This window comes from Indicator indicator, chromosome 10 (assembly GCF_027791375.1).
Source record: "Indicator indicator isolate 239-I01 chromosome 10, UM_Iind_1.1, whole genome shotgun sequence".
Taxonomy (NCBI): domain Eukaryota; kingdom Metazoa; phylum Chordata; class Aves; order Piciformes; family Indicatoridae; genus Indicator; species Indicator indicator.
Genome location: NC_072019.1, coordinates 12,463,512 through 12,489,705, shown reverse-complemented (window position 1 = coordinate 12,489,705; position 26,194 = coordinate 12,463,512). Strand labels below are relative to the sequence as shown.

The following is a 26,194-nucleotide window of genomic DNA, read 5'->3' as shown; positions in this document are numbered from 1 at the left end:
TGTCCATGAAGACTTGGACAAATCATTTCACCCCTATGTGCTCAAATAGCCTTTGTTAACGTAGGGATCTGCTACAGCAAACTGGTAGCTGTGGGCCTTCTTGCTTGTGATGGGAGCCTTGCTCAGCTCTTGTCCATCTCTTTGATGTGCTCTCAGCAAGCAACACATGGGGGCTCTGATGCAGAGAGACTCAGCGGTGCACGCAAACCACACGTTCCCACCGAAGAGACCTTGCTCACCCTACTGTGTAACTCAACACCTGGGCTGCTTTTTGTCAAACAAGGAGTCCCATCTTGGTCCCATAGCAAGGTTCTAGTTTAGCTCAGAGAGAGATAAAACTTAACAAGAAAATATAAAGCATTGTTCAAATGAATGTCTTCTTCCTGAGAGCAGTCTCTGCTTGTATGGTAAGTAAGCACAAAAGCTAAAAGCATCACATGATATTTACATTCTTAAGAAACAAAGCCTGCATCAAGTTGAAAATGTTTCAGATTCATTCTTTGGAAACAATTTATGTGATTTCTTCTGTTTTTCTTCAAGTGTGATTCTGTTTTTCTTCAGCACTGCTTGCTGCTTGGGGTGTGTGGTTTAACACTCAGCTTGTCAGTTTAGTATTTTGAGATTGTGAGCTTTTTGAAGAGGGCACATCTGTGGTTATAGAAGAAAAACAAGAAGCATCAGATGTTCAGTGTACAAAAAAGCAGAGCTTGGGAGGATCTTAGAAATGAATAGTTAGCAGAGATGACATGCATTTGACCCAGAGCTCTTGAGGACTAATGCAGAATCTGTAAAATCACTTATTTTCCAAGTTTTCAAATGACCTCTGGAGAAATTGTCTTAACAAGGAAGAAACACTGTAACTACATTCCTAGCTAAGGATCTTAAGCAGCAAAATATCTACTTTGCTTCTTTTTTTTTTTACTTAGTGAGAGACTGCAGTTCAGAAAAAAAAGTATTAAAACAAGTTTTTAAAGGTTTCTTTTCAAAAAAATTGAGACTATCATTCTTAAGATATATAATTACCAAGACAACAGTTTGCTTTCACTTGCATAAGCAGCAGCTTTTTCATCAGAGCTTTAAGCAGTAAAACTCCTGCCCATTTGAGAACAGAAGGGAGTGCCAGGACTGTAGCTTCATCCCCTGTATTACTTCTTTAGACTATTTGGGCACTGGAGCCAAAGCCTAGGAATAGTTCAGGCTGAGGGATATTTACCCAGTCGTTGTGCAAGAAGGACTAAAGTCAGACTGCAGAGGGGTTTAGGCAGATTTCTGAGTAAAAGTGACGTGGATGTAAAGCTTGCTCAAAAGTCAACAACCAACAGGGTTTACAACAGTGTCTGCCTTTGTTAAAATGCAATTATTATTGCAGTTTAACCAAATGCATTGTTATCAAAAGACCTTAATATTCATAAACTTAATTTTAAATCTTTTTCTCCTGTACTGATATGAATTCACTTATCTCTTCTGGCTGTGCAGGTAGATACAGTATACCAACTCAGCTTTGCTTGTGCCATCTCAGTGAAGTATTTGTAATGGTTGTTGCTGATTTGTGCCTGTCTCTTCAATTTGAATTACCTGAGGTTGGTTGGTTTGTTTGTTGTTTTTGGTTTTTTTTTTTTTTTTTTCCACAAGTGCAGGCATTCTGAAGCTACTTTCCAACTCAGAATTCCTAAGTGCTGTTTTAACATGCCAACTGCCAGAGTAACATACCTATACTCTGAACTACAGCCAGCCTTGCTGAATCAGTATTAGCCATAGATTTGTAGCCATTTGTTCTAGCTGCTAAATTAACAAATCAGAAGTTATCTGCAAAAAGCTTTTTCCTGACCGTGGCTAGAACTTGCAATACTGAGATGTTTATGGAAAATCCTGCTCAGTGGCAAATCCTGATTAGAAAGCGTTATCATTTTTTTCCATAATAGGTGAGATAGATATGCTTAACATATGGTTGCCATAAAATACCTTAGATGAGTCAGAGTGTGGATGGCAGCTGTAAGCAGGGTTGTTCTGGCTTCTTAGATAATGCTTAGATAATCAATTATGATCTTTTTTGGTTACTTTACTATATAATACTTGATTATATTAACCTGATTTGTAGACACTCCCATTAGAGTAAAACTAAAAGACAAGATTTATGATGTAAATCCTGTTTGCAGCTTATTAAAGCTGTATCCAAAGTCCTTCAAACTCTCTGTAGTGAAAACAAATTCTAACCAAATCGTAAGACTCCAGAAAGCTGTTTCTGTCCCATTGTAGCTTCTATTCAGTCTCCACTTGAAATTTAAGAGGCTAAAAATTGCCAGGAAATGACGGCTTGTGGTGATGCAGGCTTTGTCTCTGATCTTTGCATGCAGCTCCTGCAGGTTCTACTAATGACTCTGCCTTTGAAGTATAGGCTATCAAAGCATTCTAGGAGCTGACTTCTAACAGGGGAGCTCTCAGAGTGGTGAGATGTGACAGCCTCATGATCACCAGTATGTTGGCTCTAGTCTGATTTTGGAGAAGGGACTCATGAGGGAGCTGTTGTCTAGGGGTAGCTGCAGGATAGCACAGTAAAACCAACAAGCAGGTGGACGTCTGAAATGTTACAGGGGCCTTCACTACATTATTCTGATAAGCCTTCCTCTGCCTAGGATTTAAATCTGCACATTCAGCTGTGGTGGCAAAATCAGTGGGAAGGCAAACCTTGCTTACAGATCTCAGAAACAGTGTTCAGGAAGTTGGTGGCCTTTGTTTCTGGCTTTTCCAGCCTTGTCACTACTGTTAACGCTGTCCCTAAAGTGATGCTGTACTGAGGAGACTATTTTGAGGAGATTGCCCATTTTCCATAGCAAGAACAGTTTAAAAGGGTCTGTGCTTGTTTCTAACCTTTCTTCTTCACAGTTATTACTTTTTGACTAGTCTTGTCTACTTTTTTTCAGAACTCTAGGTTGCCTTGCTCTTTATTCTACATCTGCAAGCAATCTAGGGGGAGTGCTTAACATTTATCGTGCATGTCCAGATCAGCTACTGAGGCACTGTGTGCTTTCACTTGCTTTTTGAAACCAAATTGCTCAAATGAGAGCTACTTTAAGATCTTTCCTGCCCCTCCACCTCACCAAATCCTGTTTAGCACCAGAAATGCCACAGTTCACGTTCTGCAGTGTCTTTCAGGTAGTTTGTCTCCAAAAGCACTGTCTGCAGTCTATGCCAAGAAGGGGCTCCAAGGTGTAAAGTCACAAGAAGAAAGCTCACAAGAGTTAAAGAAAGCAATGTTGCTTTCTGTCTTTGCTAATGGAAGGCACACCCACTTCCTCTGACTCTAATCAGAGGACTTGCTGTCAGGTGGTAGAGATACAGGGCTGAGACACAGATCTTTATAGGTGCCTAGCCCTGCCTTGTTACCATCTGGTGCTCATGGAAACTTAAAACTTGCCACAGAGAGGCTGATTCCGTGTTTTCAATATTTAATGCTCATTGGAAATGACAGTTCAGCATTACCTGCTACCCAGGTGAGATCAAGCTAAAGCCCAGCCCCAGCACTGGGCGTTCATAAGGAGTATTTGGAATAACCAGTAGGTGTAGAAAGCTTAGAGGCAAATTGTAGAACTAGAGTGGAACCACCTGGATGTGCTTTCAACACGCTGGCATTATTTTAAAAAATTATTCACTTTAGTTTTAATCATTACGGGTTAGGAAAAAATTCTGTGTGAAGTAGTAGCCATCAAAATAGTGGACCAATAGGATCAGATTGCTTAGAAGCTTCCCATTTTGCAGAGGCAGGCCCCTGCTCAGCTTTATGCCACACTTTATTACTAAATTACTCTAGGGAGAGTCAGTCTACTACAGTCAAAGTTCTCATGCCTAAATTTAGAAGGTGTGAGTACTGCTTTCCCCTTCTCTCTTCCTCTTTCTTCTCTCTGATTTAGTCCTTTTCTCTCCAGCAGCTAAAGGTCAGCTGAGATTAATGTCTGAGCTGCTCATTCCCTCTTGCATTTTGTAGCATCCACATCCTGTCATACCAGGGAGGAAAGGGCAGGACATACAAGTTCAACACCAAGAGTCACAGGACTCCTATTTCACCCCCCTACCAAAGCAGATGCCTCACTTCCACACTACTTGGTAAGACTGAATAATGAAAATACAGGTGGATCTTCCCTGTGTTCTATGGACACACCCTTTGAGGACCCAGATGTAGCTCACCTGTGTACCATGGTCTTAGTTGCTCCCTGCATCACTCATTAAAGACAAGGTGGATGTAACTTTCCAGTCCTGGCTTCAGACAGCAGCACAGCCATCTCAGTTATGCTGCTTTAGATTTACTAAGGCATTGTTTCATTTTGATAGTCTTCAATGAAACAAAACAGAACAAAAAAATTAATCACTCTTCTGCTTGTTTTAATGTAGAACTTTGCACTGCCATACATCAGCATAACATGATTTGCAAACTTTACAAAGATGCAGGGTAATCTCTTTGAATACCTGATAACTATTACATTATGGCTTGCCTACTTTTCTGAAATAGTGACCATCAAGCAAACCACTCTGAATTCCCTTCTTCCCTCCAAAACCCCCAGATACCAGCAAGCCTGGTCAATGTGCACAAAGAATGAAACAGAAGCAGTGAAGGGCTCTGCACTAGCAAATTCAGTATTACAGACTGTAGTACTTACACTGACACTATTTAAAGGCCTGTGAACTGTGAAAATACCACAAAAGCTTTCCTCCATCTTCCTTGACTTTCTCTGTATATGTAGTTTTATTAACACTGTTCTTGCCTTGACATTACTTCATTACATCGATAGATGCAGGTACATGTCACACATGCCGCCTCTGAGGCCAAGCAGCTGCAAGAGCAGAAAGCAGGCTTTGCTTTAAGCTTTCAAGTGTTCTGTTATTATTTACTTTATCCATTATATATATCACTAAAAACATCACTGTAGAAGTTTGTTTTTCCCTTGCTGTTAAATGAAACACATAGTATCATCCTTGCCTTGCTACCAGTCCACTGCTGGACAGGCTTGGGTGCTTTACATGGTCCCATCAGGGCATTTCCAGCATCCTATATAAGTCTTTTTTTCTGAATTGGTGAAGGTGGTCATAGGAGGAGAATGGTTATTCTGTTCTCTTAGGGCAAGTAAAAGAATGATTGAGCTTACTGCAGAGGAGCCAAGGAGGAGATGCAAAAATCCTGGAACCTTACTCTCTCGTACTGCTCAGGCAGAAAATAAAAGCAGCTACCTTGATGAAGAGGTAATAAGAGTGAATAGGTCACAGGCCCAAGGACAGGATCAGACATTTCCTGAACAGTAAAAGCTGAGTCCTAAAAACAACCACCAAAAACCCCCCAAACAAATTCACACAACTAAACTGACAGCAAAGGTAAAAACTTTCCAAACAAGAGATATCAAACCTGATGAAGGACAGTCACATTCCCAGTATGATGTACATGTGTAATGCCTTCTAGGTGTACTCAATATAGCAACATTGTCATGGGGTAGTTTTAATCTTTGTCCCAAGGTAAACATACATGGAACAGAATAAAGGCTTGCTCAGGATCTACAATGAAGTACTAGCTAAAAATAGAAATATATGTAAGTACCAAAATCAGAAACAGCTAGATACAAATTCAAGGTGTACATTTTGCTTTGAGTATCACACTTATTACCCAATCTTCTATAAGCTTATCTTTTGATGAGGTCTTGTCCCTTCGTTGTATACATATCAAGTAGAATTTTCCCCTTGTGGACTAAAACCAATGTACCTTCTATCCGGATTACATCATACACCCTTATGAATCTGATATCAGACATGCTTTGATCACAATGGGTATTTTTTTCCTATTGCATACTGGTAAAAAATGCATAGCTTTAGCTCTGCCTTTAAATGTTTTCCAGGGAAAAAGCTGCTTCTGTGTGTCAGCAGCGATCGACATATTTATCCTGATTATCATGAACAACTGCACAACAATAAAAAAATAAAGTGCATATTCCCTTTTGGTGTCCAGTTATAGAAGCAAGAGAAAGGAATAAATTCTGATTTTGAAATGGAGTTGCTGTGTCACACCCCGGCTAAGTCTTGCTTCACCCTTAACTGGTGCCACTATTTGCTGCAGACTAGGCACTGTTGGTTACAACTTTCTTCAAGTGTGTCCTATGAACTGAGAACTATGTAACAAACCATATTAGAGAATCATTAATAATTACTAGTGGATTAGTTTTGAATTGCTTCTTATAATGAGTTAGTAACAGAAGCAGGTCTAAACACAAGCCAAGCAATTTTCAGTTATTAAAATATATTTTGAAGTCCAAATTAGTAACAGAGACTGTTTCAAAATAACTTTTACACAATTTCAAAGACCACTCTGTGTCTCAGAAGTAGCAGATAAACATGCTACTTCGTGTACTGTAATCATGGCTCTTCAAGATTACTGCTCCATGCATTGTGTCAACTGGAAAAATGTCAGCAACAGTGATCTTACATCCCAGGCTAGCTAAGATGTTTTCTTCTTCCCCTTCCCAAATCCTGCAGGCAAATTTTGGCTGAAAATTTCCAAAGCAAGGAAAAAAAACCCCAAAACTAATCCAAAGTTGTTTCTATGGTTTTTAAATAGACAAGTTTTCAGATGATCCAATCTTCATGCATGTTTTGAAAAATTGCTGTTATGGTCAGCTTCTCCACAAGACCTCAAAATCCTTACTCATATGAAGGAATTGAAAAAGCGGAAGTGCAAGAAGTACTATTAATATTAAATTTAGTTTTTCTTTCAAAAAAATGCTCCATCAAATGAAGGTGTTTTATTCACTGAGCCATTATTTCAGATGCTGGGAGATGTTAGGATGATGATGTTACTCTGTGGGAAAAGAGAACTGAGGTCAGTAATGTTAATACACGATTTACTTAAATACTACAACACTATATTCATCACATTGGTTGAATATGATCAGCATAAATAACTTTTAAATTGTTCAGCCTATCCAGAAAGCAAAATGTAATCTCAGTGTTATGCAAAAGCCACATGCATTTTAGCTCAATTTAATATCACAAAGACTGAATGTTACTATTTCATGTTAACAATTAAAAAAAACCCTGCTGAGACTTAACCACTGTAGTCATGCATAAAATTTAAAAAAATGAACTGTAGTAGAACTTGATGAGAAATTCCTCCCAAACCAATGACATATAAACCAACTACATATTCTCCAAAGATGAAAGTGAGTAGTAACCACCTGGCATTTACTGTAAGTGACAAAACAATGCTGCTCATTTCCATACTGTATTTATTGCTTTACTCTAAAACATACTTTATGCATTTTCTACTCCGGCTGACACAATCTGTAGTTACCGTGCAGTTATAAAATGTTGAAAATTAAGACTGGCTTAGCTTTATGACATGCAAAATAGCTTAAAATTGACTGACCATTCAAGTAGGCAGTCCTTTCTAAATATTCCTATTAAACTTTCCAGATCTTCATTTTTAAAATGCAGTTCTTCCAGCAGCGTGCTCAGGAACTGCGTGTACATTGGGCTTGTCTGAGTATTCTTGAAAAGTGGAGTAATTTGTGACAATCTAGGAAAAAAGAACCCACAAATTTGGTACAGAAAAGTGACTTGTCAGAGTCAGATGTAAAAAAAGCAAAACTCATAAGTTAAAACAACTGTATAGATGAAAGGCAGTTTATAATGTCACAGTTGATTCATTACAGTACATAGGATTGAGTGTTTATATTTACATACAGTATGATCTCTACCAAAATAGGAATTTTTATCAAGGTGTACTGAGACAAAACCAAATCAACAACAACCAAACAAAAAAATCAAATTAGAAAAAATTGGGCTAGTAGTTTGCATGCTTCTAATCAATTATATATTACAGTTATATATCCTAGAGAAAGTTCAAAATTAAGTGCAAAATATGATGCAATTGACCTCTTTAAGAAACAAAATTATTAAAGCTAATGCTGAATGTTAAATAACTTCAACACTACTGACAGGATCACTTAAAAACCCATACAGCAGCAACAGTTACTTTGTCTGGAATACTGAAATAGAATACTTGGGACCACAGTAACAACAACTGATTACTGCAACAATGAAAAGAAAAATGTAAATTCTGCTTATCTGTCACTTTCACAAGTTGCAACATTCATGTAGAACAAACTTTTGGAAACAAAGTAAAATGAAAATAAGAAAAGCTAAAGGATTAAGTGATTTAAAAACAATCACCTACAGAAGCATGCAGACTTAAGTGTTTCTGTCCAAAGCTACACACTCGCGCTTGAAAGGCACGCCTGTTGAAAGGATACATTCATGCTCAGCTCATGGAAATGCAGTACACTATGTATCAGGCTGCATGAAACTGTACCCACCCACTTACACCATATGGTAAACAGGTCTTTGTAAAGATTTTAAGAGTGTTAAAAATGTCAAACTATATCTGACTGATAAAATTTGTATTTGTTGGCTATTCTACATATGTCACATACTTGAGGGGGGAAAAAAAAAGTGAAATTCTTATGAAGACCAAACTATTATTATGAAGCTATTAAATGACAGCTGGAGAGTGTAAATGTTTAGATAGTTTCAGTGCTTCAAATCAAGATTACTTTGACAAGTATATTTAGGAGTTTAACCTTAAATTAAAACATTTGTAGAAGTCAGTCTCATTATATGGAATATATTTCATTTAATTGGTATAGTAGTGCCCACAACTTATTCTTACATCTATGCATACCTTAAACAATACCAATGAATACATTCAGAAGCCATGGTTCTGAACACAATTATTTCAGTCCCTTTCCTTGTTCAGAATGCTTGGAACTTGAACAAGAACAGAATTATAAAGCAGAAAAACAAAACAGATAAGCCCCACCTGTCTTTCCATAGAAAGCTTTGGAACATAGGATGTAAACATCTTTGTCAGTTACAGGCATTCAAGCACTGTAAACAAGACTCTTATAATCATGACAACATACGTTTTTTTCCTTTTTAATTCAGTTTCTTTCTACCTTTTATTTTAGGCACTTAAGACTTAATTTTTTAAGATCATCATAACTATTCTATCAGAATGACAGTTGGCACCAATGATTACAAAAGTTTCTTGGACGCTCATTTCAGAACATGGAATCTATTCTACAATTCTATGAAATAAAGCAAGAGCTTGCAGCAGCACTTGGGTTTTTATCTCCTTACCCAACAAAACACAGACACAGACTAGTGCGTACGTGCTACAGGGACGGTGCCAACAAGCCTCTGATGGAGGTGTCATCAATACTCTTGCTAAGGGTGCCCACCTGCAAGGAAATCCAATGCATTTTATGCTGTCTTTGGACAGTCACAAATTGGACTACAGCTGTGCACAATCTCGTCCTCTCAAACCACAAGCATTTTAGCTGAAGTTCTGGTAACATGCACTATGTACGTGTAACGAAGGGTAGAAGTGCTTACAGGAGCCTGACATCAGTTCGGGTGATTTAACACAGCTATTAGAGGTTCTGAGAGATCAATCAACCACTCCAACAACGTGCCATTAGCACTATGCTGAAGCACATTTGCTCCATTGCTATGATATGTGACATAAGTCATGTCAGATTGTTAACAAGGACTGATGTAGGAGAAACAATGTGAAAAACCGTGAAGAAACATAATGGTGGAGGAGACACTCTGTGGAGTGCCACTGATCACTACCTGTCAGCTACTATAAGAAAGCATTAAACAGAACCTTACCTGAATAGAAAACCACTTTATACTAAAAATCTTCTTGCCAATACACTAGTGTTGCCAATATTCAGACACAAATGAAGAACATTTTAATGAAAACTCTGCACCAAAGTGTGTGATTTGGCAAGTAATGGTTAGCAATCTAGTGCTCTTTCTGTGTGTGATCAAATGGCCTTGAAAGCAGGGCAGCTTATTGAAGTCTAAAGTCTTTAATCCAAAAGAGAAAATATCATTTGGGTCACAGATGATGAAAATTAATTTGGAAGTCTGTCAAGTTTCCATTCAAAACTCACACTTAAAAGGCTATTATGAGTTAATTACAGATTTGGAAGAAACCGAAGTCATGAATCTAAGACAGACCATTATTTACAAACAATTAATTGGCACTTAGAAAAATTAAGTTACAACCCCATGAACTCACAAGATCTCCAGCTTTTCCCCCCCCTACACATTTTTTGGATAAACATTTGGGACAGTATTACCTAAATACCAACTGCTTTTGAGATTTACAAGGAGTATTAATACATTCTTCCCAGCTCTGTACCTACCATTTTGAGTTGAAATAATGAAGAAAGTAACCTCTGATTGGTTCTACAAGTTATAAAGGATTGGAAGGGTATTGTATGGTTCAAAATAAGCTGTATATGGCAATGGCAGCTGTAGCAAGTAACAGGAAAGGGACTGTTTTTCAAACTGACCCTCTGAAAGACTGGTGAAAAGGTGCTCCACTGAGAAGTCCAGAACAAGCCCTTCTGCACTAGACAGGTAGATGGCCAAGCTGAGCATCCTGCACCACTTCTTGGGCTAAAAGCTGTTCACAGGATGGTACCAAAGAGGAGGCCATTCACTTAGACATGCATAATACAAGGTACTTTACTTTCATCAACAGCTCAAGACTGTTCAGCAGCTGCCTACAGTGAATTTCCTCCTGTTTGCATTGCAAGTGGAGAAGAAAGCACAAACCTCATATACAGTTTCTAATAATAAATGTTTGAGCAGACTAATAAAAATAGCATCAGTACAATACTGCAGGTCATTCTCAGTAATAGTTCATCTTATTTAGCATTTAAAATTCTCTAGAAATAAATATTGCCATGTTAGAGGAGTTAGTGAAGACAACCATACTGTTATAATTGTTCTATTGTGTCAGCACACAGACTGGAGTTTTGGGACTTTTTTTTTTTTGTCTATGTCAAATACATTTGCACTACTTTTATGTCACAGATTTGATTGGCTTGGCAATGCAACAAAAACGATTAAGCAGAAGTGCCATTCTTTTAGTGTAGCAGTTTTATAGAATACTGTTTTAGATTCCATTTTTAATGATGTCCTTATGAAGGACGCTTCCAACATCACCAATTAAGTGACAGTAATTGTTTTAAGACAAACGGTCAGACTGAGTCAACACAAGTGTTACTGATCAGCAATACACCCCATTGAAACAGAGGAGCATTGCAGCCTGTAGACTGCCTGCCTGTACATGTAACTGGAGTGTCACCAGTGTATCAATCAATTAATGACTGTGCTTCAGCTGATGGGGCAAATGGAAACGCTTGCTGCATTTATTCATTTCATGAACCCCTACCACAAGGTGTTCAGACTCTGGCAGAGTAGGTCAAAGCACCTCTGCAATTCTGAATGTTCTTTATGATATATTGACTGCTTGCTTAATTTGGGATAGAGACTCTCACTTGCCAGTATGTCACTGGATACAGTACACTTTACTAACAAAATTTGTGTCCCTAAAGTGTCTTACATCACAGCAGAGATTTCCACAGACCTTAAACCACAATGCGTCCATAAGGCAAAGGATAGCATCAGACAGAAAACTGATCTGAAGCATAATGTCAGCGTAGTTTTAAGTTAAACATGCAACACCAGGGAGCTTAAAAGAAATTATAACCTTTGGTATGATGAAAGTGCTTATGCAATCATAGCATTTTAACATACACTCAGACGTTAGAAAACATTGCACTCTCAGCTATAGCTGTTACACTCACACTTTTGGTAAAGAAAAAAAAATCCCACTTATTTCTTACAACTTCAGTTTGAGCACGATTTAGAAAACCCAACATTTAAAAAAAACACCCTTAAAAGCAAAAGAATGTCTCTAGAGTGAACATTTTCCATTAGAACACATCAATATTTGACAGACAATCTCAAACTGGAAGCATGTAACTTACAAACAGGATGCAGAAGATTTAAATATATCTCCAGAACTAAGTCTTCCTTTAAATGAAATTATACTAGTGCCACAAAAAAAAAAAAAAAAAAAAGGTAATTATGCTCAGTGTCATTTGCAACTGAAATTTGGAGCCCTTTGTTAGCATATCCTATTGGTCAAAGAGGGAAGTCAGTATTCAGGAGCAATTTTCTTTAATCTCCCCAAAAATTATTCCTAAATTCTATTTTCTTAATGAAAGATGAACCACTTTAAAGCCCACAGTGCTGAATGATAACAACTGACAGAAATAAACAAGCAATTTTCTACTGAGGTATAAAGCTACTTCTGGTCTAGTTTTAAATATAGCCTGAAGATCCTATTCTCATCATAAAGACAAGAATTTTGTAGCTAAAGTGCAATTTATGTTTTATTTATTTAACTTCCTTTCATTATTGTGTACTGACTTTTCCACAGAATCCAGCACAGACACTTCAATTCTCTGATGGCAACAGAAACTAAATTATTCATAGTTTAAAATTTTTGTCCACTACATTTAAATCAATGCTACAAACACTGATTCAAAAATCAATGACTGGAATTCCTGCATGATCCAAGTATGTGGCAAAACTTAAGGGTCCTTCAAAAGTTCATTTAGTTGATTGTTTCCATTCACTTATTTTTTTTCCTATGCAGCTTCTACAAGTCTGTTCAAGAAAAACGTTCTTTTTGATACATGTCGATGTATGTACTTACACAAAATACGTATTTTTCTTCTTTGAAAGCTTCCTTCCCACAAACATATAGCTGGTGTCCAGACATAAGTCAATTTCCCTTCCCTTTTAATGGGGCTGAAATTTTTACTTGTGGTGCAGCTGGCTGCATGCAACTCACAGTAAAATGAAAGCGTGCCTAGAGTAACAAGAGTTTATCTAACAGTTTCATAAAAGTGCTTCCCAACAACTGAAAAAGAGATAATGGATTTCCTTTGTTTTTTTCCCTTCCTTGTTTTTACCTCCCAATCAGTTATATGTATCCAAATAGGCAACTGACAATTCAGAAAAAAAAAAAAATAAATCTAAGGTGTGCCTAAAGTTGTACCAGCCCAAACACCACTGTTTTCTAAGTCAGTGCCAGGGATTTTTGTCAGGCCCTTGTGGCCAGGCTGCACAGCTGAGTTCCCTCATGTCATAACATGCTTTCCTCACACAGGACCAAGTGAAGATCTGCAAAATACTTTGCTGGTTTTACTCTAACATACCATGTAAGCTTGGTTTTTTTTTTTTCCCCTTCTGTTAAGCTGCCTACAGAATACTTTGAAAGGCCCTCCAATGTTTTAACTGTATTATGCAGGGGAGATATGGGGAGGCAACTGGCTCATAGCTACTTTGTTAAGTCCAGAAACTATTTATTTAAAATGGATTTAATAAAATGCAAATGTTCTGGATCTTTCCATTTTTTTTAACCTAAGTTGCAAACTATTTGCATGAATAGCAGGATGTATTGTTTATGCCACCTTTTTCCTCACTCCTGCAAGCTAAGAATCACTCCATCAACTGCCAGCTGTTATTTGTAACAGCCAGCTGCATAATTTCAAAGATCCTGCAATTAAAAGCTTTTCTAATAAGGTACAAAGAACTCAAGTAAATTCAGACTGTTCTCAAAATATTATATCCTGTAAGATAGATGACCTTTGACTTTCAATGAAGGACAAGTAAAACACTTTCTTATATAACAAACAAAATTCACATCATTAGTGATGCTAATTAATATCACAGGCAAAGGAACACCCAAAATAAGTCTGAAAGAAACTTAAAAAAAAAATTATGGTGAGACATTTCAAAGGGTGTAGTTTAGCCATTCAGTGCTATCTGTGTCAGTTCTGTACACTGCACACTTGAAGACAACATTCATGTACACTGTACATACAAATAACTGAAAAAAAAGCCTCAAAATTTAGATAAATATCTGAAGCTCTCTGTTCACATAACTCATTATAATTAACCACAATATAATTAATTATATAATACAATTATCAGAAAGTAACTAGAATATGGCATTTTCCACTATTTTCTTATTTCAGTTTGCTGTGAGCAACCAGTAGCATGAAAATGTGACAGCAAAAATTTCCATTAAGCAGAGAACATTTGCAAGTCTGTTGCTTTCTACAATTATTTGAACCTTTGCAATGCAAGCATCAACACAGTTTCTTCTCACACAGTATCACTTCTATAGTGTTTCTCCTGAGCAAAGTTTAGCTGGGTCAGAGATGGTATTTTCATCATTTTGTATTAACAGATATGGCTGCAGGATGGATGGAATATGGTACCCACCTCCACACACCACATTCCAAGATATTACTACAACACTAGTTCACAGACATGGAGCAGCAGAACCTCCAGAACACTGTGTGCCATTTAAAGCATTTATGTGCATGGGCTTGCTGCAAAAGGTTGCAATTTAGCTCACTTACCTGCATAAAGCCAAGGCTAAAACAACTCCACAATATAAATTCAGAAGAAATCACTATTGGCTGTTTCCCTTCAACAAATCTAAGTTTCTTAGGTACACATTTCAAGGACAGGTCTTGTTTAAAGAGCTCCATTTATTTGAAGTCTGTTTCCTGCTAACCAGCTGACAGATCAAAGGTACTTCTCAATCCTACCATTTCTTCCCATTTCCCCCCTCTTTTTCAACTTAGTGAAAATTTCAAACTTACTAAATTAACAATTTATTTTAAAACTGATCCTTTCACCTTTTCCAGTTTTCTACTCCTTACTCTTTATGTTCTGCAAAGTTTCCCTGTGACCGCTCTCACATACTGGAATTTATGCTGCTGAAGCCTTGAGGTTACTTAGCTATGTGAAATTAAGCACAAGTAGCTAAGATTAAAAAATGCTAAGGTTCAAGTTTCTGAGAGCTGTAAACTTTTAGTGACTCTGTAAATACACACTGATATATAAATTACTGTGCACATACAGCGGGACAACTTAGTATCTAAAAGATGCCTTTATATACAAACCAGGTGCATTTTAAGAATTAAGCATTGTTTCATACACATCCATTTTTGCTATTGCTGGACTTTTTTGCTGCCACGTACTGGTAATCTGTTCCTATCAATTCATTATTGCACTGATATTACAAAAAAAAAAAAGTCATTGAAGATTAAAGAAAATATACTGTCTGCAGTTAAAACAGCTACAATGCAATATGCTTAGGTAAATAATTTGTCAATGCTTGACTTTACAAAATGCACTCACCTGTACTCAGTTACTATGGAAACAATGATCATAAAATTGACCACAGTTTAGTTTTATACCTTTCTAACATTGTAACTTGATTATCAGCCTTTCAGTCCCATATGCTGATCAAACACCTGGGATAAGGCAGCTGAGTAAAGAGACATGCTTGCTTTAGACTTGCTCCCACTGTGTCCAAATTTTTTTCTTCAGAAGTTAAACATAACCTCCTTATTTTCCTACTTGCCTTTCCCAGTTTTGAAAACAAATGCCAGTGCAGTTTTGGACCTCTCAAAATGAGATTCTTAAAAGTTCCCAGAAGCTGAGGATTCTTTTGAACCCTTTCCCAGATAAACTACAGTAGGTTTAAGAAACCAATCAACCAAGCAACAAACCAAAAAGCAACCAAACCAAACCAACAAACCCAAAAAAATCCCAAACTAACAAAAACCAACCCCCAAAAAACCCCAACCGAAAACAACCATCCCCACTTTTCCTATTAATTATCTCTAGATCTATTACTGACTAGATGATTTCCAGTAAATCACTCTTCTACTCTTAATCTCAATTTTACCATATCTCTAACACTATTAACACTGATTTGTGAAAGTACACTCACCTAAACACACATCAAAGAAAACAATATATGATGAGGTTTGATTCATATGTGAAGAGCCACATGAATCTCAACTATTCTTTAACCTTTTAATAAACTGAATAGCTCATCTCAGAACTACTGAGTTTTATGATGAATGAGTTAGAGCTATTCAGTGTCTTCTTAAACTGTTCAGATGGATAGAGAGGGTGAAGAGATCACTTGTGGAACACAGGGGATGAGCGTGGTATGCATCAAACCAAACTAAAACATACAGAGATCCCAAGCCTCTAAACACTCAAGCACCTGTAAAGTTTTTGCACAAACGTTGGTTTTGCACCTAAGCTTTGCAGTTACTATACAAATCTCCCATGCGTGGGATAGCTATGCTTGCTGCCAGCCAGTTACAGCACACTTTTACTTTTGGGAAAGCATGGGAGAAGAACATGTACTGCTATGGACATGAATAGTCTAGTTTCTTAGTATTATACCACAAAATATTTGATGAATATAGAGCAACTGATGGTTGCTGTCTTATTCTAAGTGTTCATTTTAATTATACACTTCACATCCCAACAGTGCCCTGAGAGCTTCATTGTAGCCCATTACCTAGACATACACTTTACACATAATTTTCTTGTCAGTGACATGTATTTCTTTCCTTCCTTCCCCAAAGGACCTGCATTTTCTGTTTTCATATTCAGAGGGCTACAGCATCATGATTCAGTTGCAAAATTAACAGTGCAATTTGCTCAGTGAATGAAGTTTAAATTAATTTAGTTTAAAACTAAGTTTAGAGCAGCTGTTAACTGTGCATTACTCACGTTTTACTTGCAGCATTAGTTCAGCACTGTCTATATACTGTATAACTGTACAACTTATTCTGTGCTGTGACACGATTTCCAGTTAGCAAATCTGTATGCAGCAATTCCAGAAAGAGGGAAAATGTGACATTACATAACAAATCTTCTCATTACATAGCTTTTCAAGAAATAAATGTAAAACAGTTCTCTATATAATAAGGCCGGGCAACAGTTCTATCTGCTTGATCAGCACACAGTTGTGGCATAGAGTTCAACAGGACATGAACCCCATTGACTGAGTTAGCTCCCCAAAGAGTCAACACGATAAAGCAGTCTGCTGAAATCTGGCATGCTGTCTTTCAGAGGGTTGAAACTGAAGCTGCAACAAAATCTCGTTTACTCACACAAAGCAAAAATTGTCAGAGAAAAGTACTTTCCTCACTACCATAAGCTTAATTCACAAGTACATTTGGTGCATAAATTTCCCAAGGATGACTAAAGCAGAAAAATCCAAAATTATGGTCAACATAAAAGTATCACTAAATTCTAACAAAAAGATTAGTCAGAACACCACCACCATAAAGGGCAATTTGTAACTGGTGATGTGCTTTGCACAACAGCTCTGCATAGCTGGGCATGACTTCGGTCTGAATACCCACACTTACAACTGCTGGGAACATGCAGATTTTGCTCTCTTGGAGGGATTTCCAGGGCACTTGGCAAAAAGCCACAACCCTGCTTTTCCCTTGCACTGGGCAGCAAAAGTGTCAGGTGCAGAGATGACAGTTTTCTGCACCACCTCCCCCAACTCCAAGCAACAGTCCAGGAAACAGCATGTGCTAAGGCTCCACTCCTGCTGATAAGGTCAAGGACCACCACTGTAAAAGGGAACTAACCTGAACTCACCTCAAAGTTTGTGCTGGACAAGCATGAAAGATACACATCCCAATCTCCCATTCAGAAATACTAGAAAGGAAAAAAGACTGCAGCTGTGTCTGTGCTGCAATGAAATCAACAGCAGCAATTTGCTGCCTAACGGCACTACAGCAGCACGTTGAGGAGTTTTTTTTTTTTTAAGATAAGGAAAAACGCCTTTGAAACTGCTAAGGTTTCTTATTCTATTTTCTCCCTTATGAATTATAAAGCTATTTAATTAAAGGTGCCACTGATTAACGTCCTAATCAACAACGCTGCAAATCCCTTAAAATACTGTTCTATATATGTTTCCTAAGTAGTAACTGAGCATCTTAGGAGGAAGTAAAGTAATACTGATCTCCTCCACAACATGCCAAATAAGCAGATCTGAGTTTGCTTAGAAAGTGCTGATAAAGTAAGAACTGCTTAACAGAAACCCTATTTGAGATCACACTCACCAAGTGACAACCTAAAATTGAGAGGAAAAGGGAAGAATGTATTTTAATTTTTTAATGTGTTAAGACAAAGTTGTCTTTTCTTTATTTCACCCAATGTAGCTCTACACAGAGACAAAGAATATAGACAATGCTATGACTACGTTCAAACACTTTGATCAATAGAAATATTTTCTGGATTTTTGGTCCTGTAAACTCTGTTTCCAAATGGGAAATTACTATATTTCTAGCTTAACATAAATGATTTTTCTCAGCTGAAACCTGGAATCATTCTTCTATCATCAGACTTCTATATAAAAGGTCATCCAGCTAACTTGTATGTGGTTTCTGTAGGAAAGAGTGACTCTGCAAGTCTGATTCATATCCAATACATATTTGTACATTTCAAACATCAACATTTTCAGACAAGAACATGGTAGTGATATCATAAAGATCTGAATTTCTCTTAAAATAATTTAGATATGTCAGCAGTGAGCAATAGGTGTGCTCATAAAAACATACTTGAAACCAAGATTCTCCAGTTCCTGAACTGTTAGCTCCAAGAGAGTAAACCTCTAGAGTACATCTGCACATGACACATTTATCTAAAGTGGCTGCACACATATAATGGTGGCTTTTTGTTTAGTGATCATCGTCGTTTTGAGTTTGTTTAACTACTGCAGCCAAATGCTTATAAAACTAATCCCAGAACATTTTGAAATGCTTCAAAGCTTTTAGCAGGGGAAACCTCTTGCATCGGTTTTGTAGATGAAGCTGACCACAGTTCACTGGAACCAGCCAGCTCAGATAAGTAAGATGAAAGCAGACATTTCCTGAAAGTATCTTGAAAGCTTTCCATTAGACTGTACCAGGGGTATACACTAAAAACAGCAAGTGCCCATGCTTCCACAGCAACCAATCTTCCCACTGCTTTCTCCATTCTTTCTTGAACAACTGTATTTGTATCTATTTATCTGCTTCATTTGATGTCTTGCAGAGTTCTCTGGGGGAAAAAGATGCAACTTCTGTATTCTAGTTTTCAGTACATTATAAAGCAGCTATCGCTACAACCAAAAAAATCTGCTTAACATACTAAACGTTGCAACAGGAAGACACAGGAATCTGCCACTGCCAAAATTACTACCAATGATAGACAAATAGGAAGTTTGGTCTACAGTTCATTTTAAAGCATTATCCACTCCATGATAGGCATGAATGCAATTCCTTGAACATAATTCCATGGCTGTCAAAATGTACTCTGAGATGGTCAACACAGCATTGCTGAATGTGCCAGCCATAAAGATAGGAGTGCCTCAGGCTACATTTCCAATAAAGGCTGAGACTGGCTGTTCATATTTTATAAGACAATTTGATTGAATAAATCCAGCTGTTTACTAGGAACAGGAAATACTATATTGTTGTGATTTCCCAACATTTTACTCTTCAAGAAAGACAGTCATACTGCCTAATTTCAGGCATCTTATTTCAGAACAATGAATTGGAAGCCCAGGTTCCTTTAACAGTCAAACTCAAGGGCACTTAAGTACTTTTAACAGCTTCTCAGGGACCAGAAGGCTACAAAGGGAGCCTGGGTCTGATTTAAGCACAAATATTAGATGTTATGACTATCCAAAATGCTGTTCCCTACAAAGAGTTACTATGCATACACCAATGAAGAGAGGCCAGCATTATCATAACACAAAGTATTAAGTGGTGATGACACTTGAATTCAGTACAGCAATAATGATAACAGTTATTCTGCATATCACACAAAGCATATCACAAAAAGGGTTGGGGCTCTCTGAAAGTGCACTGTAAAGGTAAGTACACTGAGTCCTCAGCATATGCTAGCCACATATGAGGAGGAAGTGGTGAGCCACAATATCAATGCACAAAATGGGGTGCAAGCAAAGTCCAACAGTTGCTACTTGAAACAAACCAATCCTGTCCCCTTCCAAACAGAACAAAAAATATTTGAGGTCTTAGAAGTTTATTTTGAAGTGTCCCCTGAAATCCCATGCTCACTCTGCCTTCTGTAGTGTCCGTTCTTATAAGTCCTCCACCCCTAGGTACCTGTAATATGATCTTTCATCCACCTGGGAAGAGGAAGTCATATCCTCTCCCAGGTCTTGCTTATGCTATTTTGCTGCTTGGTGTTAGGAGTAAAATGACCGTCCTGTGTCTGGGACCAGGTTAAGACCTGTGAATACATACTGTCTTTCAGTGACAGAAGCTAGTAAAGAGCCACTCTGACTTGGGCCCCGTGCAACTCTGCACACTAAATGACATTACATGCAGTGCAATCTCTCAGCATAGCTATGGCAAAGCCAGACAAGACTTAATGGAGACACAAGTAAGATATGACAGACTCCTGGGCAAACTGCAGGAGATGAGAAAAGGCCACAAGCTGAGAACCTGTCTGCAAGGGCTCGCCCAGGTGCTCAGTCCTTTCCCTGCAGACTTCTGGCTTGCGTTAAATATTCAAGTTAGATTTGAATTCCAAAGAATTAAATACTGTAGCTTAATCTTTCCAGAAACGATGCAACACTCATCTTCTTAATCTTAAACACTCATTCTACCCTATCTACTTTCTCCTACATCCTCTAAGAGGCAGCTGCGAGAAGTTGCTCCAAATCTGAATATCATGAGCTTGCAAGAACCTTACAAAAAGCTGATGTCAGGAGGAGTTTTATTTATGAATTCACTAGGAAAATGTTACAAGATAAAATATACTCTATTTAAGGATCAAATGTAATTAATTTGTTTAGGAGTAGTTTCTTAGAAAGCAAAAGTAAAAAGAGACTTGGTTCTCTGCCTCAACTGCTTGTTGTCAAGAGCCTGCTATTTTACAACATTCTAATGCAATTGTAAAACAATCATTAGATATGTAAACAATTAAAGCTCATCATATGTGGAGAGATCAGCAACATTTTAACTTCTGATCAAGAGTCACCATTTCCTTAAAATGTACAGAAACTACTTGAAAAATTCATAAGATCTGTTTCACAAATTACCAATTCAACCATAAGAATATATAGTAAAAATGACAAAAGATTTGTTCTTACAGTTGATAAAAAATTTATGTCAAGGCATTCAAGTAAAGTTACTTTCTGTGTTCTGATTTAATGAATCATTTGAGCGGTATCTGGCTGGATGACACAGATGTAAGACTCGCTGAAGCCTACTCTAATGCCTGCTGGTATAGTCTTCCTTGGGACAGTAAAGCCAGAACAATGTGTCAGACTGAAGTAATATCAAGGAAAGTAAGTGCAGTACTGGGATGTTATGAGGTTGGCCCACAACACTTCTTGACCTGTGAATGTCTGTAAGTACTTCACTGTCCTAAAGGCTTCAGTGACCCAGGAAGAGCAAAAAAGCAGCAGTAGTGCAGTAATAGTCTCTGAAATAAGATTTTTACAATCTTGCAATTCAAGCTGAAAGACATACAAAGATCATTTGACAGTTTAACTCTACGGAAAGGCTGGGCCTGACACGGTGTAAAACCACCAGTGATTTATTAAATAGTGAACTAGTGTTTAATACAACGTGTGAGAGAACTGTCTGTTTTACACACTGCAAACTTTGCATCTTTAGCCTCAGAAGTGTACATTGACGTGGAAAACATAAATTAAGGAAATTACCTGATACATACAACTACAACTTTTATAGATCATGGCTATGGAGGGAAGTTTACTGAAAGATACTGTAATAAAATCTGACTTCCCATTAGGAAAACCCTTGGAAAGAGTTTTATTCTACAGTAAGTAGGACAAAGCTAAGAAGAACTGCAGGCACTGCCACATTACAACATTAAGCAATAAAGATAACCCTCATAAAAATAACAGACCAGTTGCTTTCAGAAATTTGGGAGGTGTTAAAGCTTTCCCCTCTCAAAGAAGTTTGCTAGGATAGTCAAATGAGCATATTTAGAAGCACATCATATCTTTATGGAAATTTCACTGTAATCATGAAAGTAAAATCTTTTAAGAAATTAGAAGTAAAATGAGAATTAAAAAGTGTAGCAGTTACACCAAATCCAAACAATACATGTAATTTTGTCCTGCTCTCAGGGGATGATGTTTGTGAGCAGCAAATGGAAGAGAGTGAAGTATTCTCCTACTTCACCCCACCAGCTCCCTTTAAAAAACTCTGTTTTTAGCATACATCATTTGCCTACTGTTAACATGTTGTGCAACTGGGACAGTTCTCTTTGGTCAAGAGAATTTAGTTTGTTTGCATGAAAAATATTACTGGTGATTCCCCAGTTAAAGAAATCTTTCCCTCCTTTTATGTGAAAATTAAATCTTGATAGACAGTTTCATGTAAGAATATTTGACAATTAAGGATACTTACACGGATAACAAAACAATAGCAATTAGAGTCCATTCAGGCATTTTGTGAATAATATTTCTGTTTGTTAACCTGAAAAATAATAATAATAACAACATCAGAACGTTTCAGAGTGAAAACAAACAGATTTTAACTGCTGAATTTCAATTTAAGTCTATCATTAGAAGACTTAACACTCTCAGTTACAATGTAGAAATTACAGCTTTAGCTGAGCAATTTACCAACTTTCAGGCTTTCCTCTCATCTTACCCTGAAATAGAGTAATTGAGAATTCCCAATATGTCTCTTTTTTTCCTATATGAAAATGGGATAGGGAAGATTAATTCTTTGAATTAGCTCATAAGTAGTCCTGGTTTTTGTGAGGGCTCAGCTCTTACTCATGTCCACTGGGAAATTCTCAGGCTCTGCCCACAGGTTTCTGAAAAGTCACGTTTTCTTAGACTTAGCTTCCTCCTGTTGGCTTCAGATCCAGATCTGCTGTAAAAGCAAATGCTGCACAACAGACTGGATTTTGTAAGGTACTAGAGGCAGTCCTCCAAGATTCTCATTTTTCAAAATGGAAACCTGGAATTTTAACTCATGCAATGGGAATCAGTGAAGATACAAAAGAAAGAAAATGAGGTGTGAATCAAGAACCACATGGGTGCTCCACAAAAGCGCTGTTCCATTTTATACTTGCTGACCTTTTGGCTGAACTTGGTAATAAACCAGATCTGCTTTAAGTCAAATGTTGACTTAAACCAACTGATGTGTGAATTGCTATGGCTGAGTTTAGGCAGGAACCATGGTGTTAAGCAATTTCATGGAATGGTCACAGCTGAAAATGAAGCAGTGTCTATGCAGACACCGAAAAAGGACAACAAAATTAATTACATGCCTGGAGGGCAACAAATTAAAATCTAAAGTTTCCTTCCCCAGTGAGTTTTTTGTTTGTTTGTTTTAAAAATGTTATTTTTTTTAATATTAATTTTTTGGAGCAAGTATATAGTTACCACATTTTTTTTTAAAAGTTGAAAAGGGGAAAAAGGTATTTGTACTTGCCATTGTTAAAACTCAAATTCTGTTAACTGAGTCCTTGAAATGATATTCAAAGTGGTTATGAATAATATGTTTGTTAGGATAATTTTGCATTTCCCTATTTCAGAAAGATATTAAGAAACGGTAAAATTAATTTTCATTTAAGGATAGTAATGATCAAGACAATATTATCCTCTTTTTCTCCTCAAATCACCACGACTTCCAACTGAAATAAGATTCTGACAAAATGATTATTCAAATAGTCCCTCAATGATGAAAGAAAAAGCAATGTGTTGTACTGCATGTACAAGAATTGTCATAAACTAGAACCAGTAATTACAGAAAATGTAGATTATTTTTGTTATCAAAAGATTTGCATCTACAAACTACTGTTTGAAATAGCTGGCAACAAAGCTTGTATCTGGTAAACTGTTATTTTATGGCTATAGAACAAGAGGCAAAACAAATGCTGAACATCTTGACTCACTACTGATGACAGTGATAAACACTACCAAGAAATGCCTGACAGAATCATCTTGACAGGCAATTCACATGTAACATTCCAGTTAATCTGCTATGATGAGACACAGTGAAAGAGACAGCTCCAAGCCACCCGGGAAAACTATGTCAAATAGAGAAAGCAGCTTTATTTCAGTGCTCTACAAGGAGTTCTTATTGATTAGAGGACAGGAAGGTGTCATTCTTGTACACAAATAGAGAGATGCAGTTATTTGTGTCACTTAACTCTTATTCAATGTTAGTATTGATTGGCAAAGTCTGAACACTAGTCGTTGCCATCAATATGCTATTTATGAAGGAGGTAGTTAAAAGACACAGCTAACCAGCCGCATACGGCAACATGCATCCGCTGATGTACTCATGTCAGTGGAGTGGATGAACAGTCAGGCTTCCCCAATGAGCAACTTTCCAGTACAACACCTGTCCTAAAACACTTGTGCAGCTGAAAATAACCCTAACCATTTCAGGCAGATCAGACTAAAGCTAGAAACCTACGGGTGTGAAGCCTTAAATAATAAGGAACACTGGAAGGGCAGTCACTTTCAAAAACAAGCTGTGTCAACACCAAGGCCTCTGAAGAGCAAAGCTTTCAGAAAACAGGGAAGTGCAAGTCCTCTGTAAAAATGGTTCATTAATTTTTTGTCTTGCCTGTAGCTAAAACTGTTATTTCACAACGATCCACGAAAGAGGTCACTAGAGTTCTGTTGTAAACATAATGTGGAAATGCTAAACCATACAAAATTTTGTGTATGTGATTTGAGTTTTGCAGTGAAATAGTTGATGTAAATAGTTTGGCTAAATTCTCCCTCACCTACCAAAATTAAGAAATAAATACGCAATTTTTCAAAACAGAATGTCTCTACTTTTTTGGTGTCTCTAGCTCAGGATAGGTAAGCCAGGAAAGTTGGATAATGCCAAATAGCTCTATGGGTTGCTTAGTTACTAGCTGTTTAGTGTTGGGGTTCAACCCAGCAAGATGCATTGAAACTGGATTTGATTGCTTTCACCATCCAGTAGGCAGAAGAATCCATACAGCAGTCTTAATAGTCTATGGAAGAGCTCAGACTGAGGAGATAGATCCAAGTGGCAGAAGCTGACAGGATAAAGGACTAAAGAGTAAGATGCATAGAAGTCCCATCACGAATAACTGATTAGTGCCCAGCCTGCAAAGAAATCAAACTCGGATACGGAAGCTGTAGGAATACAGGGGAGTCTGGGGTTAAAGTAACCAGTAAATTAAAAACAATATAAACCCAAAAATGACAGAAAAAGATCATATGCAGTTGGTTCTACTTCTTTTCCTTTAGTTGTCTCCCAGTTTAATTACCATGAGGTACAAATTCTCCATTAGCAAATGATGGACAGTTCATAAACAGACTCTGCTGTGGCAGCAGATTTAAGCACATCCCTAAGTGCCCTGTTCAAGAACTTGCACAGGGACCGCAACAAACTTGAAGTTACAGGAAAGAAACTCAGCAATGCAGGAATTCACAACCCTTTCCTTAGCAGGATTGTATTTCCTGGGATTCTAGGAACACTGTCCAACAGAAAATGGCAAATGGACATCAGCATTATTGTGCTAAATAGTCATGCTGTAGCAGGCCCCTAGCATCAGGTATTACAAACGAGATACAAGAAAATGTAACTGGTTAATATAAAGCAATATTTTAAAAGTACATTTAACTTACAAATAGTTATAAAAGAAACAGTCTTGAGTACTATTTCCTTTTCCAGAAGCTTGCTCATCCTTACAGTAAGACTATACTTGTCACCTATGAATCTGTGAGCTCAGTTTTCAACACATAGTTATCAATTTGACTAATAGCTGGAAGGAATGAGTTATTAATGAGTTATTCTGTGATTAATACAAAATATACATTTGGTGAAACCCCCCTATTCCTTGAATAGGTCCATGCTTGCATTTTGTCAGTTATATCCAATATGTCCATGTTCTCACGCTGGAATTAAAATGTGCCCAGATGGACAAGACTTTCTTTCTTTTGTTTTACAACTTATCTTTGTTGCAAAGTGAAGTCATCAGCATCTTTGCAATTGAAGCATTCTTTTTGTTTATGCATCCAGATTCACAGGTGTAGGCACACATGTAACTTCAGTTCCAAGAATCTGATCTGTTAGTTCAGCTGTTTGCCTATTCTGTAAGGCAGCAAGCTGACTTTATGGGATTAGGACATAAAGGTGTGACTTTAGGGGACCTCAGCTACCTATAATTTTTCCCAAACTTGCACTAAGATGAGTGAAGTTCAACTCAGGTGAGCACAGGCAAATAGTAAAGCACAGATTGTTTTAATTTAGGCTTCAACTAGATCAATTTAGCCATAAAAGACAGGTCCTCTGTCCCTTGAAAAAGAGCAACATACTAACATACTACAGAGTAATTCAGCTTAATGACAACTGGCAAAAATGAGCTACTATTGTAACTTCAAGCCTATTTACTTGAGAAA

The 26,194-nt window shown here is 37.4% G+C and overlaps 1 protein-coding gene across 1 annotated transcript in view; it reads right to left on the bottom strand.

Annotated features, from left to right (window-relative positions):
- Positions 1–7,365: 7,365 nt before the first annotated feature.
- Positions 7,366–26,194, bottom strand: part of RPAP2 (RNA polymerase II associated protein 2) — a 34,230-nt gene continuing 15,401 nt past the window's right edge. Inside the window, exons 11-12 of the mRNA XM_054384260.1 lie at positions 22,200–22,268; positions 7,366–7,549 (exon numbers count right to left, since the gene is read on the bottom strand). Coding sequence (XP_054240235.1) covers positions 7,366–7,549; positions 22,200–22,268 — 253 coding nt within the window. The remainder of the gene's footprint in view (positions 7,550–22,199; positions 22,269–26,194) is intronic.